The sequence below is a fragment of the Ursus arctos genome, unplaced genomic scaffold, assembly GCF_023065955.2.
Source record: "Ursus arctos isolate Adak ecotype North America unplaced genomic scaffold, UrsArc2.0 scaffold_24, whole genome shotgun sequence".
NCBI classification, from domain to species: Eukaryota; Metazoa; Chordata; class Mammalia; order Carnivora; family Ursidae; genus Ursus; species Ursus arctos.
In genome coordinates this window covers 32,168,293-32,184,487 of record NW_026622919.1, presented here as the reverse complement: position 1 = coordinate 32,184,487, position 16,195 = coordinate 32,168,293, and the positions used below count along the sequence as shown (strand labels likewise).

Here is a 16,195-nt window from a genome sequence, read left to right as displayed (position 1 = left end):
ACTATCTCTCTCTATAAAAAAAAAATAAATCTAAAAAAGAAAATAGTTGATGCCAAAAGGAGCTACCTAGGTATGACTGTCCAGCTATGGTAAAGAGCACATAGACCTATTTACATCTGTACTCCACACAGCTACTTGGTAACCTATAACCTTAGGCAAGCCACTTTAATTCCCACCTTGAAGGGATGTTGTAAGTTAAGTGATGGAGTAATAAGGAATCCCTAGCACATGACAGATGTTCGATAAATAGTAGTTAAGCAGTGATGTACATTCTTCATCCTGTGTTTTTTAGGACACCAACACAACCACATCTGTAAACGTGTCTTCTGCCCTCCACAGTGAGCCTTACATTCCCACGCACCCCAAAGATAACAGGGTAAGTACAGGAATCACGGCGACTTCATCTCCCTATCCCTAGCACCCCGTATAAAGCCTGGCATGCTGTTTGAAATAAAAAAAAATATTATTGAACTGAACAACCAGAATATGACGGTGGATTCTGTTCAGGCCCCCAAAAAACAAAACAGCTGAACCAGCAATGGAGCAGCTTTACCATTCCAGAGACAGACCGAGTGCTGGGGCTCAAATAAAAATATAGGGGGAGGGTCCTGCACCTACTGCTTGTTCCCTGGAGAAGACACCCTGCTGAAAAGAGTTCCTTTGGATTTTGAGTAAGTACACAAGCTTGCAATCATCAGCATCCTTACTGAATGCCAAGACACTAATGTACAAACCAATCTTATGATTGGAACCTTACTGGCATTTGCAAACCACAGAGTTAATTTTCAGGGTACGCCTCATAGCTCAAGTCAACATTTCCTTTTGGTATTTAAAGCAACCACATAGAAAGGATCACATTTGAGCAGATTCATGTTCCAGCTGCCTGCAGTCTGCAGCAAAAAACACAGATGATTCACCAGACTTGGTCCCTAGCAGCTCCTCTGATAATAAATGGGTGAGCAATTTTACTTCTGCCTACATTAATTTTCACAGGTAGCAGGCATGACTATGGGATGGGTCTGCCTCCCATCCAAAGAGTGTGACCTCCCGAACTCAATTCCTCTCCCGTGCCTATAAATGACAGAATTTTTTAAACCCTAGAATGCTTGTATTTCTTCCTCAAGCAATGCTCAACAAATCTTCACTGAACAACCATCATGTGCCCCAAACACCCACAGGCCACAGCAATGCATATGCACCGGTTCCCCCATCTCCAGTCTCTCTTCAGCAGTTCCCCAGCCACACCGCGACAACATCTGCCATCTCAAAGCAAAGCTCTGGTCGTGTCATTAATTGCTCAGAAGTTTCAGTGGCACCCAACTGCCAGCAATGTAACTTCAGGACTTCGATTCTTCCAGAAATCTGGCTTCAACCTACTCCTCCTGTTTTCACACAGCTCCTCAATACCTAACCCAATAGAATGGGCTGCTCCCCGCATGCTTCCTGCCTCCACTTCGTTGTTCACGCTGCTCTTTTTACTGGCCCTGCCCGATCCATTTCTACCTGTATTTCCACAGGTCTCAGTTCCTGCTTCAAGGGACATCTCAAAGTCACTTCTTCTACCAGGTCTTCCCAGATGGACCTTAAGGTTTTATTCAACCACCTTTTGAGGAACCTGAAGAAAGCTATGGAACCCTCCCTTGAAAAACCGACATACACACAGAATTAAACATACGATTTCCAGGATCCCTTGAAGCCAGTCCACGGACCCCCAAGTTAAGACACTCTATGTCTGTCTCTCCAGTTTAGAGTACTAATAGTCATTCACTCGTATATTCACTGAAAACCTACAGCAGTCTTCAGGAGCTGTGTGGAGTGCAAGAGAAACAAAGATGGTATCACCAATGATATCTCCTTAAGCAGTTCACAAGCTAATGGAGACATGCACTGTTCCACTGTGATAACTGCTTGAAGATAAACATAAGGTGAAATACAAACTTCAAGAAGGGATGACTTATGAACCTATTATCTCCCAGCTAGAGTCCAAGTTCCCTGAGGATAAAGTCCTTGAGGGTAATAGTCTAATACCTACTAGGGTGCTATGCGCACACCACACACACACACACACACACACACACAGAGTGCATATTTAGTATATGGGCAATGACAGAACAGAGCCAATGAGACAGAACAGCAAGTATAGGCACAGTGCCCACTGCCATTATCCACATAAGCCAGAGGCCTCTGAGATCCAGTTATGGTGGTCCCATGTTCGAACAATCATGCCATACAAACAAATTATCCCAGCCTAATTTATGGCTTATCTCACCCTGAAGTAATTCAATCTCTGTCCCCACGGAGAGAAGACAGCAGAAGGTATAACACCTTACCACTCCAAATAGTTTTTCATCAAGGAACACTGTCATCTAATCATATCCCTTTGTTTACAGGTTTTCTGTATAGACTTGGTTCACCTGTCACCCCTTCCTGAGGGACCAACAGATAACCCCTTTGCCCTCCTTCAGAAATAACACTTCATTAGAAGATTAGGGCTTTCAAAGGTCAGATAGTTGGGGAAAAGAAGTCAGTAATTTTAGGTTAGATATGTCATTTTTTCCCCAAAAGCTAAGCTGATGGAATGTGGGGGCACCTGGGTGGTTTAATCGGGTAAGTGTCCGGACTCTTGATCTCAGCTCAGGTTTTGATCTTAGGGTCCTGAGTTCAAGCCCCATTTTGGGCTCCATGCTGGGTGTGGAGGCTACTAAAACAACCAAAAACAAACACACACAGACTGAATATGTTTGTAAACGGGGCTTATTGGCTTACTCTGGAACTCTTCCATAATTTATCACTTCTGTCTTTGTCGTACCTCAGAAATGCTCTTTAGGAAACCAGCAAACACTCAACAATGTTTTACAAACATTGCAAAAAAAAAGCAAAGGTACCCACAATGGTGTGGGTCCTACCAGCATGATTGTTCTCAAGCTGGTTTTTCTTAAAACCCCTCAGTCACTCTTGGTACAAGTCGTAGGTCCTACTATTTTAGAAACAAAATTTTCACTTTTTATGATATACACATTTATAGGTTTACATACAATCTAGGTTTTTTCCCCTCCTACTGGAATAGAAAGACTACTTCACTGAATTATAGTTTTTGTAAAAATCATTGTCATATATCCATTGGATACCAAAAATCTCTCAGTTCATAAAATTAGAATTCAACATATATTTTGCAAGTCAGAAAAACTCAGAACGCTCTTCAAGATCCACACCCTCTTCTTGTACACATTCTTCGTGAATTATGCCGCTTGATGTGACATACAATCCAAACTTCACTATGACATTTTCAAGACACTCAGAGAGAAAGGAATAAGTGGCTTTTTAGAAAGTTTATTCTTGTATTTATTTTTTACATCAATTTTCCAGGATATTTATTATACACTAATGACAAGCTGGTGGGTGGTGTAAATTAAGACAAACACATCCAAGATAAGTAGAATGGAAAGGACGGAACAGATCTCTGGACCTCCATACCAGCACCCCTCCATGTCTACTACCTCCAAGCCACTGTGTTAGGGGTGCAAGTCTTTTTGAGAATCACTGGTGCGGAACACTAGTGCTCAGACGCAGAGGTGGGAAATGGCGGGCAGAGTGAGCCTCTCGGTAGCCGTGAGACCAACACACGGCTTCAGAACATCTTCCTCCCTGCCACTTCTCTCAGAACAGTGCTGCATCTTACATCTAGGCAAACAGGGAAAACCAAAATGCTACTACTGTAAGCCCAATGGAGCCTGATAGGGAACAAAAGGAACTGTCCTCCTATAAGCTCCCAGGCTCAGAAGGCCACCCGGTGCCTGGAAACAGCCAGAGCTCCTCACACAGAGCACAGGTGAGGAGGTATGAGATAGAGAAGTCTGGCTCAGAGGCTGTGGAAGCTCAGGCCAGTCACTGAGTTGCCCGTGGCCTATTTGTCACCAGGAGATAATCTGACCCGAGGATTTGACAGAGCAATAATTTATACAGCTTTGGATGGTAGAAAGAGTTCTGCCTTCCCCCTGCACCCACTCTACAGCCCCCCACACCACCTTCCCTCCAAGGCCCCAGAAGACTGGAGCAAACTGTGTCTTGGAATGAAGCCACCATCCCCACAGTGAGTTTGTGAGAGATTAATCCAATTCACCATTCCCAAACAGCCTATTCCACAATGCCCTCAAAGGGTGATGGGTCAGCAGGAGAAAGGCAAAGGAAGGATCACAGAGACAGAAAATTGTCGTGGAAAAGCTTTGTGAAGATCCAGTTTTCCATAACAGCTAGTTTCCACTGAAATAAGCATGAGATTGTTCTCGCTTGGGGCAACTAGCTGTTCCAATTGAAACTATTATTATTTTATAACCAAAGTATATTTTTATAATGGGGCTTGCACCATTAAGCAAGAAACAACAATGTGAGCAATTCCTCGTGCCAACTTAAAAATACCTCCGCATGCGAACACTCCAGCATCTAGACCACAACAACCCCTAAGAAAGAAAACGCAGGGTGTCTCAGCACATTCCCTAGATAGCTCTGTCATCAATTCCAAGAGGCCCCCTACCCCCATCCTACAGAGAAAATGCTCTGTTACCTTTGTGCACACACAACTTTGCTTCTACGGCCTTTTGAGAAATCCAACTCCTGGGCTCCAGGTTCTTAAGTGAAACTATCTTGGCTAGACCAAATTTGCTTGGGATCAGGCAAGAACAATCCCCTCCACGATCTCCAGACCCCCTTTGGACAGCAAAACCAAAAGGAGCAAAGGGACTACTTTATATTTGCATAGGAGCTTTTGTGATTTGCCAACCACTCCCCCACACCCATGATCTCATCCGGTCTCATAAAAACCCAATGAGGTAAACCGCCTCACCCTACCTTCAAATAAGGTATGCCTACCTCACCAGACTGTAATGGGGATGGCACATAGTAAGCGCACAGTAAGGGCGAGCAACTAGGCAGGACACGCAGCAGCAGATATTACTTCACTCATTTTATGAGTGAGAAACTGAGACTCAGAGGTTGCACAGTCGATTCCAGGCAATGAGGCCTCTGGATGTGTACAGCAAGCTGGGAAGGCAGAAAGGCTAGTGCCAGATTCTTTCCGCCACATCAGTAGAGACCCTAATTGTTCAAAACATTACAGCTACACATTTCCATGACAGCCCAAAGTCCTGCTTCTGTCCCAGTTCTCTACCAGCCATATACTCAGAGCTTTAGTTCTCTGGACCTTTGTGTTGCCTTCTCCATCATGAAGTCAGACTCACTTTTTTTTTTTTTTTTTTTAAACCAAACAACGGAATGTCAGGCTTCCAGATGAAAGGCTCTATTACAAGCACAAAGTATCATTTAATTACACTGCTGCTCCAGTTATCTGCTTCCCAGCTCCCAACTCCCACTGGGCAGATTTTGAAACCGCATAGGAGATTATGTCAAGAGGCGAGAACAGGAGAAACATTCTCTCCCTGAACTTTCTTAAATGGAAGAGAGAAACAAAATGAAAAGAAAGGCCCATTTTCCAAGGAGGGGGCTGGGGCAATGATCTTTCCGTTAAAAAGACCTGCCTAAGAATCTATAGATTATTTAACGCCGGGGGTGGCTGTGGAGTGAAATAAAGGAATCTTTGTGCAGTGCCAGCCACAGCTCCCTCGTTCCCTCCCCACAGCCAGGCATTTAACCCAACTCTTTAAATCATCAAGCTCTAATGCACCCCATCTGTGCACCGGTTGTAGCCAATGAAACTGAAGCCTGTGCTGACTTTGGCCTGGCCTTGTGAATGAGCCTTTCTGCCCCAGAAGGGGCAGGAAGGAGGACATGAGGCCAAGAAAGACTTTTTTTGCTCATCACTTGTCTTCTCCCAAGGCTCATGCTCCACCCACCTATCCGATCATTTAGTGAGCTCTTGGCCATGGGTCGGGTTCTGACCGGGGAGATACAAAACTAGGAGACGTCGTCCCAGGTGAAAGAGGATGTAGAAAAGCTCCTGGGAGAGAGGAAAGAGGTGAAGGAAAAGGGCTGCTGTTGGCTGAGGCACAGACGCCTGAAATACCCCCATCTGCATATTCAGGGATGCTGCTTAGTTCCAAGTGCTTGGAACTGGCAAGAAACCTCACTCAGAAAGGCCAGATTGTCCACGGCCCTGAATACCAGGCTTCAAACATCAACACTGAAGGCCACTACCAGCTCCTCATGGTCCCTCTGTCCATCTTACAAGGCCCAGCTCAATACTACCTCTTCCAGAAACCCATCTTGAACATGCTCAAAGAAACTGCTCTCTCTTCTTCGAGCCTACAATTTGCATTCTTGGACAGCCTGTCTGAGTCTCAACTTCTCCATCCAGAAAATATGATTAACATCACCTACCTTGAAGTCTTCTTACGAGGGTTAAGTGAGATAACATTTATAAAGTGTCAAGTAGCAGTTTTTAGTACATAGAAGGTGCTAGGATACATTTTATTGTTACCTCAATTTCTTATGATACACAGCACTTCCTCCTGGTATTAAAAAGATGTCCTGGCTTCCATTTTCTCTGGAGATTTCCAGAAATAGGACAGCTCACATTTTGCCTCCAAGTTTGCAGGCCCCCTTCCAAAGCAGAGGGGACTGACTCCTCTCTTCCCTCACTGACACAGCCTCCCCACATCCAAAATTCCAGACTTGAGGGGTTCCCACAAGATTCAAGAAGAATCTGAGACAAGATGAGTCCGTTGACAGAGAAGGAAGCTATAATATAAGGCTGGTCGGAACACAAATGGTATAAAGGAGAGTAATTAGCAGAAGCCTAAAGAAGTGAAAGTAGGCCAGAGGCCAAGACCCTGAGGGCTCCAGGGTTCAAGCTCTGTGGTAGCCCTAGAGCTTGGAATAGGCCTAGGAGGAGGACTTCTGTCCTCAGTCCTGATGTGAGAAGCCCCACAACCACAGACATGTTGTCCAAGCAGCCTCCTTCACTTCCTGACAGATCAGCCAGCTGGACAGGACTGTTCCACAACTACTGATTTTCACCCCTCTCTGGCTGGGACTACCGAGCCAGAGGCAGGGAAAAGTGATGCCACCTTTTTTAACAGTTCTTTAATTTAGTCCGGGTATGTATAAAGGTTGGTTTGTTTTTTTATTTTAATGGCATGAAATCCAGGTTCTGAGGAAGGATGCTTTTTAAAGGTAAAAGGTCCCCATGATCTCTTTCTCCTTTTCATGCAGCCTAGTAAAACCTGTTTCCCCTCCCATGGGAATTTAGGACCAGGAGGGAGGGAGTTCCCCTGAAAATGCTGCCTAAAGGAGCCAGTTCCTGGACTGCACAACTGGAATATTGGGTTTGTTGATTAACAATCCCCCCAACCCAACTTTAGGAAGCAGTTGCTAAAGCTTTTCAGGGAAAATAGGGTTCCATTCTTTCTTCTGATTATGATCAAGTGTCACACCATATTTTACGCCATGTAGAAGCCCTAAAGATCCCCGAAGCCAGTGGGTCAGCTCTTTACCAAGCCACTTTTGGTCTTCCCCAAAGGCCACCCATTTTAGTAACTCAACAGTCTTATAACCTTCCCAGGGAGCTTGGAAGGCAATATCCTCTCATCTCAGCTAAGAAGCCCCCCTGCAAGATATCCTGCCCCTACAGCCTTTCCTAGAGTCCTTTTTCCAGGCAGGCAGCACTCTGCATGGCTTTCACCCTCCAACTTGAGCTAAGCCAGCCAAGTAAAAGGTTCCAATCGCTCCTCAGCCCCGCCCCCCTCTGGGCCTACAAGCCACCAGCCCCTCAGCCTCCAACAGGAATGACATCTAATTTCCAACATTACAAATTAAACTAGTACACCCTCCCTCCAACTCAAAGTTATCTCTCAGTTGAGTGAGACAGCCATGCAGCTTAGCCCTCCCTGGACAAAAAAATAAAGTATAAATATCCCGGTCTCTTTGGGAGAGCTTGTAGCCTGTGCAACCTTATGAGCCAGGAGTGTACCCCCACACAGAGGAGGGAAAGTACGGCCTACAGGGAACATGTACCTTGGAAATGAGTTCATCATGATTGGCCAAGTGAGCTCTGCAGTGAATGCAGCTGTAGGTCCGGTGGCAGGAGGGCAGATATGCCTGGAAAGTCTTGGATCTTGTCATCTTCACCATTGGTGCTGCTGAGCGTGGGGTGAACTCTGGAGTGGCCCACGAGGCACTCCCACAGGATGGGTCGCACGGGAAACACCGGAAGACACAGGTAAAGGCCGTGGTTTGGCAGGGGGTGGGTGTGGGGCAGGCTCCACACACTGGTGATGTCTTCAGAGGAAGGACCCTCACGCAGAGGTCGAGGGCTGGTTCTCAGCAGCCTGCAGTGCCAAGATAAGGGGAATATCATTAGCTGATGGAACAGGGCTTCCGCAATCAAGTAGAATCCAACTGCCACCCAAGAGAGGACATTTACAGGAAGAAATACCCCTTGTCTGTTTCTTACCATCATTGCCAAGATGCCCAATTATGAGAAAGAAACTACTGGAGATCCCACTGTTGCTTCTTTTCCAGGGTTGGAGGCTCTCAACCCAGGGTTCTCAGCAGTTACCCTAGGTACCCTCCACCAACATTCAGAAACTGGCAAGATCACCATTCTTAGGGAACCCAAGAAGAGGCCAGGATTAAGGATGGGCCACCTATAGCCCCAGGGAGAAGACTCCTAACAGGCCTCTTCTTCTGAGCCAACCAAGATGAAGGACTAAATGAAAAAGTTTAGCCTTTACAAAGTCACTGTATCAACAGTCATGTATGTATTTCTCATCCATCTCCGGATGCCAGGAGTCTTCCAACACTTAAAACCACCACCTACAGGGGTGTCTGAGTGGCTCAGTCGGTTAAGCAGCTGCCTTGGGGGCAGGTCATGATCCCAGGACCCTGGGTCCTGGGATCAAGCTCCGCATCAGGCTCTCTGCTCAGCCTCTCATCAGAGTCTGCTTCTCCCTCTACCCCTGCTCCTGCTCTCTCTCATGCTCTCACAAATCAAATCTTAAAAAAAACAAAAAGCAAAAAACAAAACAAAACAAAAAAAACCCACCACCTACAGAGGTAACAAACCCCACACCACTCTTTGCTTGGGACTAAGCATGATACAAGGATCAAGTTCCCAACCAACAGGGGCCCTCAAAGCTAGCCAGCTCTTTTGGGAGAAATGATTTCCTTTGCCATACCTTGCCCAGAAATAGATGCTCAGTACTTTTTTGTTTGAAAAGCGAGCAAGCAAGCAAATGAATGAAACAAATGGCATAATCAGATTCCTGCATCTAAAATTCACAATGACAGTGAATTTTACCAGAATTTGTCCTCAACCCTCAAAGTTTCCATTAGTCATCCCACAGCACCAAACATCTCTCCTGCCATTGCCTCAGCAATTTTATTCTACTGGGAATCAAGGACACTGAGAAAGTGGGTGGTTTCCGGGCTATGTCCAAGGAAAGGTCTGAGGGCAAAGCCCCAAGGTCCAATACACACTCTGCTTCTCTGGCTTCCCTGCCTAAAGCTTCTGGACCTGCCTATTCCTTGGGCTTCAGTAACAGGGGTGGTGTTCCCACTTGCCTACCTCCCAGGAGAGTCACAGCGTTAATTAATGCCTGTATCATGCTTTGAAGATGAAATTATTTAGAGAGACGGGGGAGGAAGACAAACAAAATCAGATCTTCTTTGCTGGATTATGTCTGGGATCCATCTGGATGTTTAGAGAAAGCTGCAAATCATAGTTCTCTTTTTCCTCTAAACCTTACTAACCAAATCTTTCCAAAGGGACGCTGGATGCTGTCCTCCTCTCTGACATTCTTCCCACCACAGCGGTCACTGAAAGTCACTGTACCCCTGGGACTCTGTACATCTTCCTGAGTGGCCAACAACACTGCCCAGCACTAGGCTGAAGGATAACAGTGGTCACTACTCTTACCCTGCATGTCCCATGTGCGGTCCTGAGCCACGCAGGGTGACCAATTACACGTGAGACGTCCAACTGTTAAGGGATTCAGACCTACATGTGGCCAGGCATAGTGTCTTCCCTGCTTGGTCCACCCACCGCTTTTTTTAAAGATGTGAAATCAGGTGACACTGAACATTACAGAAATACTTGGAAGAATATGGAAGGGAGAATTAGTTTCCCCAGCTTTGCCTCAGAGTTAGGCCTGGCCATAACAGGAGATGAGGAAGGAAGACACATGACCCCTTGGGTCCAGAGCCCTTCCTTCTCACCCTGGACATCCTCTGATAGTGAGTGAGTGTGGTCAAACCAAAGCCCATGGTAGAGCAATGGTATCGGGTGTTGAGGGCACTGAGCTGTTACAGGTGGTAGAAAGGGCCAACTACCCTCCCTGAGGTTTCCTGAAATACCCTTGAACTTTCCCTGTCTCGCTCTCAGGAAGGACAGTATCTCCAGGAAACGAAGGGGTGGTAGGTCAGGGTAAGGAATAGGAAAGACAGGCAGGGAAACGAGCTGGAAGCTTGCCCCAGGCCAGCTTCTGAAGTCTACAGCCTTCGCTGCCCAGTGGGGAGCACTCGGAGAATGGGTCCCATCAGTGTTATACAAACACTAAAGGAAGAAAAGGAAACAACGAGCCCTGGCTGCCAGTCTGGGTTTACAGAGCAGCCACAGAGTCTGTTTTCTTATACATGCAGACAGCTTCTAAATTATGCATTTCCCCAGAGTAGAATTATTTCTTCTCTCACTTCTCTTCTGTAGGAAACAAAAAAAAAAAAAAAGTTTGCAGGCAGGGGTTTCTGGTTATGCTCAGCTTCAAATCTGAATTCCGAAACTTGTTCAAAGCTACCTTCTGAGGAAGAAGCATTTATGGTCTGTCCTAAATGTGAACATGTCACATACAAACACACACCCATGCATACATTCATCACACCCCAAAGCTCTAAACTTAAAAAGACAAGAGAAGAATTGACCCCATAAGCAACGTCCCAATCTGCTTGGTGCTGGAGAAACCAGGAGAGCCTAGCCAGCCGGCATGAGATTCTGCTGTTCCAGGGTCACTCTGCTCCTCTCCCTCTTTCACAAGAATTCACAGGCATCCAAAATGGAACGCATTCCCCGAGAAGAAAGGAAAGAAAAAGTGGCTTGTTGAAATATGCATCTTGTCCAACCACGACAGGGCAAGCTGGAAGCAATGAGAGGAGTGAGTAGAAAGCAAGCTGAAGCATTATCAAGAGAGGGTCCTCGTGCATGAGAAGAGAGAGAGTAGGCTGTCACAGAAAAGAGATGACAGCTTGGTCTGAAAAATAATCACCTCTGTCTTCTTCCCTCCTAAGGGAAAATTTTAAAAGCTGCTTCTTTGAGTCAATCCTTAGGAAGGAAGGTAAAATAGACGGATTTTTTATTTTTTAAGTTTTTTAAAAAGATGTTATTTGAGAGAGAGAGAGAGAGTGGGAGCATGAGCAGGGGGAGGGGCAGACAGAGGGAGAGGGACAAGCAGGCTCCCTGCTGAGTGGACCCTGAGATCATAACCTGAGTTGAAGTTGTCAGATGTTTAACCAACTGAGCCACCCAGGTGCCCCTGAGTTTTTTTCTTCAAGGGAAGAAATGAAGGGTATGGGGCTGCAGAACTCACCACATTTTGACCTTTGGACTCTGGTACTTGTAATGGGGCCATGGGCTCCATGGGGCTTCATGAGTCCAACTCGTGGAGTCCAACGTACTGTGGAGTCCAAATTGATTTCCAACAATAATCAAATGAGCTCAATATTTAAAAGCCTCAGGGCACATGTACAAATTAAACACCATGTTAAGTGAAGCAATAATCCATCACAGTGGGAATTAAAGGGGGATCTGCTACCACCCCCAGCTGCTCCTGCTGATCAGCATGGAGAGCAAAGATGTGAACTATTATGATTCAAAACAAACGCCTCAGATACTGCACTTTGAGAGCCAGAAGCACAGGGAGCACACAGCGAACCTGGCTGTCTCACCTGACAGGCCTTTTCCACAAGGAGCCACAATGGCAGCTGGAACTCAAAGGAGAAACTTCGTGTCCCCAGGATGGAGGGATAGGAAGTACGGATGCTCTAGGTAAGCCATAAAGGAACTGGATGAATGAGGTGGGAGACAAGGGGCCACAGAAACTGCGGGGGGGGGGGGGGGGGGGGGAGGAGGGGAGGGCGCCCGGGTGGCTCAGTCAGTTATGCATCTGCGTTGGGCTCAGGTCATGATCCCAGGGTCCTGGGATCGAGCCCTGCACTGGGCTCCCTGCTCAGCAGGGAGTCTGCTTCTCCCTCTCCCTGCCGCTCCCCTTGCTTGGGTACCCTCTCTCTCTGTCAAATAAATAAATAAAATCTTAAAAAAAGAAAAGGAACTGAGAAGGTGGAACTCACTAGGGGAAGTAACACCTCTAGCCACAGGAGGGGACCATCCCACTGCTGTTTTTGTTGAGTGTGTGGTGGAGTGTGAACAAAGACTGCCTGGAAAAGAAGTGGGCTGTGGAATCACAAACCGCATCTACCCCTTTCTAGCTCAGTGACCTTCGGCAAGTTATTCAACCACTGGACCCTCAGTGCCCCCAACCAATACCAACATACGCAGGGTTATGAGCAGCAAACAAGAGGCTGTCCGAGCATACACAGTGCAGACACGCAATACACACCACCGTTACAACTATTATTACCCTTAGTGGTCAATTAAAAAAAAAAAAAAAACATGCTGCTGCTTATAAAAGGAAGAAAAAGAAAAAGGAGGCCTGACAGTTACACTGCTACTTGTAGTGTAACTACTCTGGCTTGTCCTCAGGCATCACAGGAGATGGTACTATTGGGGTGACGTTTCTCCACACCTAGATCTGACTTCTCAAGGTGAGACAGGAGGTGACGACACTGGAGGAGCCATAGGAGAGTTTCCCTAATTGCTACTTAGGTCCTTCTAAGAGGTGGCTTCCTCAGTGGCCATGCTCTCACAGGCCCTAGGGGAGTACCAAGAACATCCCATCTCTGACTTACACAGCCCTAGCAGGCCTCTTTTCCCCCTGAAATCCACCTTCTGCCTTTTAGCCAGTCCTACTTAAAAAGCAGATTTGACCATGACCACTCTCATGGCCTTCAGAAAGGCAATACTGGGCAGTGGTTTAGAAGATGGGTTCTAGAAACTTACTCAGGGGTTTCAAATCTCAGTTTTATCCTATACAAGCTGTGTGACCTTGGGAAAGTTTATTTAACCTCTCTGGACCATGCTTTCCTCACAGGAAAATAGGAATAATAATATCAACCTCATAAGGCTCTGTGAGGATTAACTAAGCTAATACCCAGCATGTGCACCTGGCATACAGTAAGTGCACAATAAAGTTCCGAGTGTGTGTCACCACTGACAACCATCTACCATCGACACCCACGAACTGCTTCAGACTCTTCTCTACCACCTCATCCTCTACACTCCCATCTTTTAAACTGACATTTAAGGGTCTACCATGTGTCAGGGACTCTCCTAAGTGCCCCAATTTGGCAACCAAACTCTTTTAGTTCCCCCTAATAGACCACACTTTATATACCTTTGCACAGTTTCCTTGATGCCATTCCCTCAGCCTGAGGCATCCTTCCCACCTCTCCTCACCAGGCCCTTTAACTTGTCCATTAAGACTCAGCTCAAATGCCACCTCCACATGGGGCTTATTGGTCCTTCCTCTGGGCTCACCTCTATCTTAACTCTCATCCTATGGAAACTAAAATTATCCTTTTCTGCCTCTGTATCCTCTACTAGAGGTAAGCTCCAAGGGTAGGGACCACATTCTTGTACTCCCTGAACTCAACAGCACACAGCATACAGTAGCAGCCATTACTGAACTGAACTCCCTCTGCGTCCCATGGGGCTGCTGACTAGACCTGTCCTACACCCGTGTGGGTAGCAGACATGATTGAGGCCCCTCCCTTCCCCATCCAAATAATGAGGTAGGAGGCGAAGCTACTCTGGGTCCCCAAGGCCCATGAAATACTATTCTCCGCGACTGCCCCCACTCAGATCTTGTGCCGAGATGCCCAGAACTATGGTTCTTCTGGGCTACAGAAGATGTTCTAAGTCCTGGGTGTTAATCAAATCACTGACATCCAGGCCCATTCTTTGCCTTTGTAGGGGCTAGGTTACATATATACATGTATTGGGAAAGGGAGAAGTCCTGATTAGAGGCAATAAAAGGCGGGCAGTGGTAAAGGACCAGATGAGCCATTTCTAGGACTGGGAGGCAGAAAAGACACAACGTCTGTGGAAGGCCTCTATCCCAGGAGGAAGGTCCTCCTTCCCCATTCCTAATCTCACCAGAATCCTGAACCCAGACCAGGGAGCCAAGAGACCCAGTTTTCCTGGACGATCAGGTGAGTGGCTGGAGGTGTCATCCACTCTAAGGGATTACAGGATCTAGAGGCCGACGAACTTGGGGTCCAGGCTCGGTTTTTCTCACTAGCTGTATCACCACTGGGCAAGTTGCCTGAAGAGGAGTAACACCACTGCCTACCTCATGGAGGAGACAAAAGGAATCAAATGAGATACTGCAAGTGGAGCAGCATTCAGCAGAGCACCTGGCGCCTGAGTTAGCATTCAATAACCCTCATTAGCTGTAATCGTCCTCACCAGCAAGGGAGAGAAAGTGCGGGAATGGCTCCTAGGCCCAAATGAGCAGCGTTCTGTCTCCCATGCTGACTCCTGGTGGGCAGAGGGTTGGGGCCTAAATTAATGCACTTAAAGGTACACTGTGGTGTCAGCAGGTTTTTGTGGCTTAGTGGGGGATCTGACTGCTGTATCATTCCAAACAACAGGCCACTCCATCACTTAGCACAGTGGAAAAGTCACCTCTGCGGCCCACACTGACTCAACTACTCCCAGGATGGGGCCACTACTGAAAACTCTACTGAAATGCCCCTATTATAACTACCATAGGGCTGATGAGCAAGGCACACAGGAAAATCACTGTCATCATTTCATAGTTACCCACTGTAGAGCACCGGACCCAGGGGGTACTTCACTTCAAATTCATCCAGATGATGATAAAAGACAGCGTGGATAGTCAGGGAACCACTCTCTTTCATAAACAAAGCCAGCCATTCATCTGTACCCAGGACACAGGGCCTAGTCTTGACTTCACAGGGATTATCTGTCAGATGATAATCCTACATGAGCTCTAGGATCCTTCGGCTCTTAAAGTCCTGATTCCACATTGTAATGTCGTCTCTGCCAGCCACATCCTGCCCCAGAGCACACTATCCACCCACCACCCTTCACTGTGGTTAAGACCTTGATTTCATCGAGGTCACAGAACATGTTAATCGTGCGGAGTCCACTCAGAAATGGCTGCTGGACGGTGCCTTTGCAACATCTGTTAGCAGAGCAATATATTACCACATGGCCCTTAGTGCAGTACTCTGCCTGGGGAGGTCCCCACATGAGGCCTGCATCCGTGTCCACATAGAGAAGAGGTGAACATCCTGACACTTGCATGTAATTCACTAAATATCAGATAGAAGTAGCTGTTACTAGCTGGCTATGAAGAGATCAGATATTACTTTGGGTTGTTTCTACAATTTCAATAAAAAAAACAAACAATGTAAAAAGCCCAACCTGTCTGAAGATTCATTACCAAGGACACTTGACCAAAGTTCATCAATGGCTTCCTTCTTTTTCTTACACAACTCCCAACTCCAAAAAGGATTTAAGGTAACTTACAAAAACATAAACAATACTTTTAAAACAGATGAAGAAATTACAGCAAGAAAAAGAGAAGAACACAAGGAAGTCAGGACAGAGAAACGCATGCTATTAAGTTGCCAGATATTTACTGAATTTCGACTGTGTATTTGGCTTTGAGCTCCCCAGTAAGCAAGGCAGAAAAGAAAATCAGTAGTTACAAGATTTACAGTTCCTATAAATCTTGGTTGTTCAAGCTACAGATTTTCTAAGAGACATTTCTCTTGTGGGTGGTTGCAGAGGAGATGATGAGCAGTGAACCCAGTAGACAAGATCCTCAGCACAGATCAACCATTCCTACCATAAAACTCTTCTTGCAAGACTGTTTCTTAGAGGTCCCTCCATGAAAATGCACAGCGTAACAGTTAACACCACAGGGCAATTCAGTAAAAGGGACTCTATGTGGGGGTCAAATCAGGGCAGCCCAAGAACACGGCTTTCTGATGATCTGGCTGGATCCAGTGATATAGGCTCTGAGAGGAATGGAAGAGCTACAGAACCTTCTGGCAAAGCTCCATGAATATCATTTATCACAACCAGGCTTTTGAGTTACAAAAACAT

At 46.4% G+C, this 16,195-nt stretch overlaps 1 protein-coding gene across 3 annotated transcripts in view; it reads right to left on the bottom strand.

Annotated features, from left to right (window-relative positions):
• YPEL2 (yippee like 2) overlaps positions 1-16,195 on the bottom strand; it is a 61,467-nt gene that overhangs the window by 33,321 nt on the left and 11,951 nt on the right. For all 3 annotated transcript variants that reach the window (XM_026517468.4, XM_044390801.3, XM_048223760.2), the window contains one exon: positions 7,966-8,279. In XM_026517468.4, coding sequence (XP_026373253.1) covers positions 7,966-8,082 — 117 coding nt within the window. In that variant the 5' untranslated portion in view covers positions 8,083-8,279. The remainder of the gene's footprint in view (positions 1-7,965; positions 8,280-16,195) is intronic.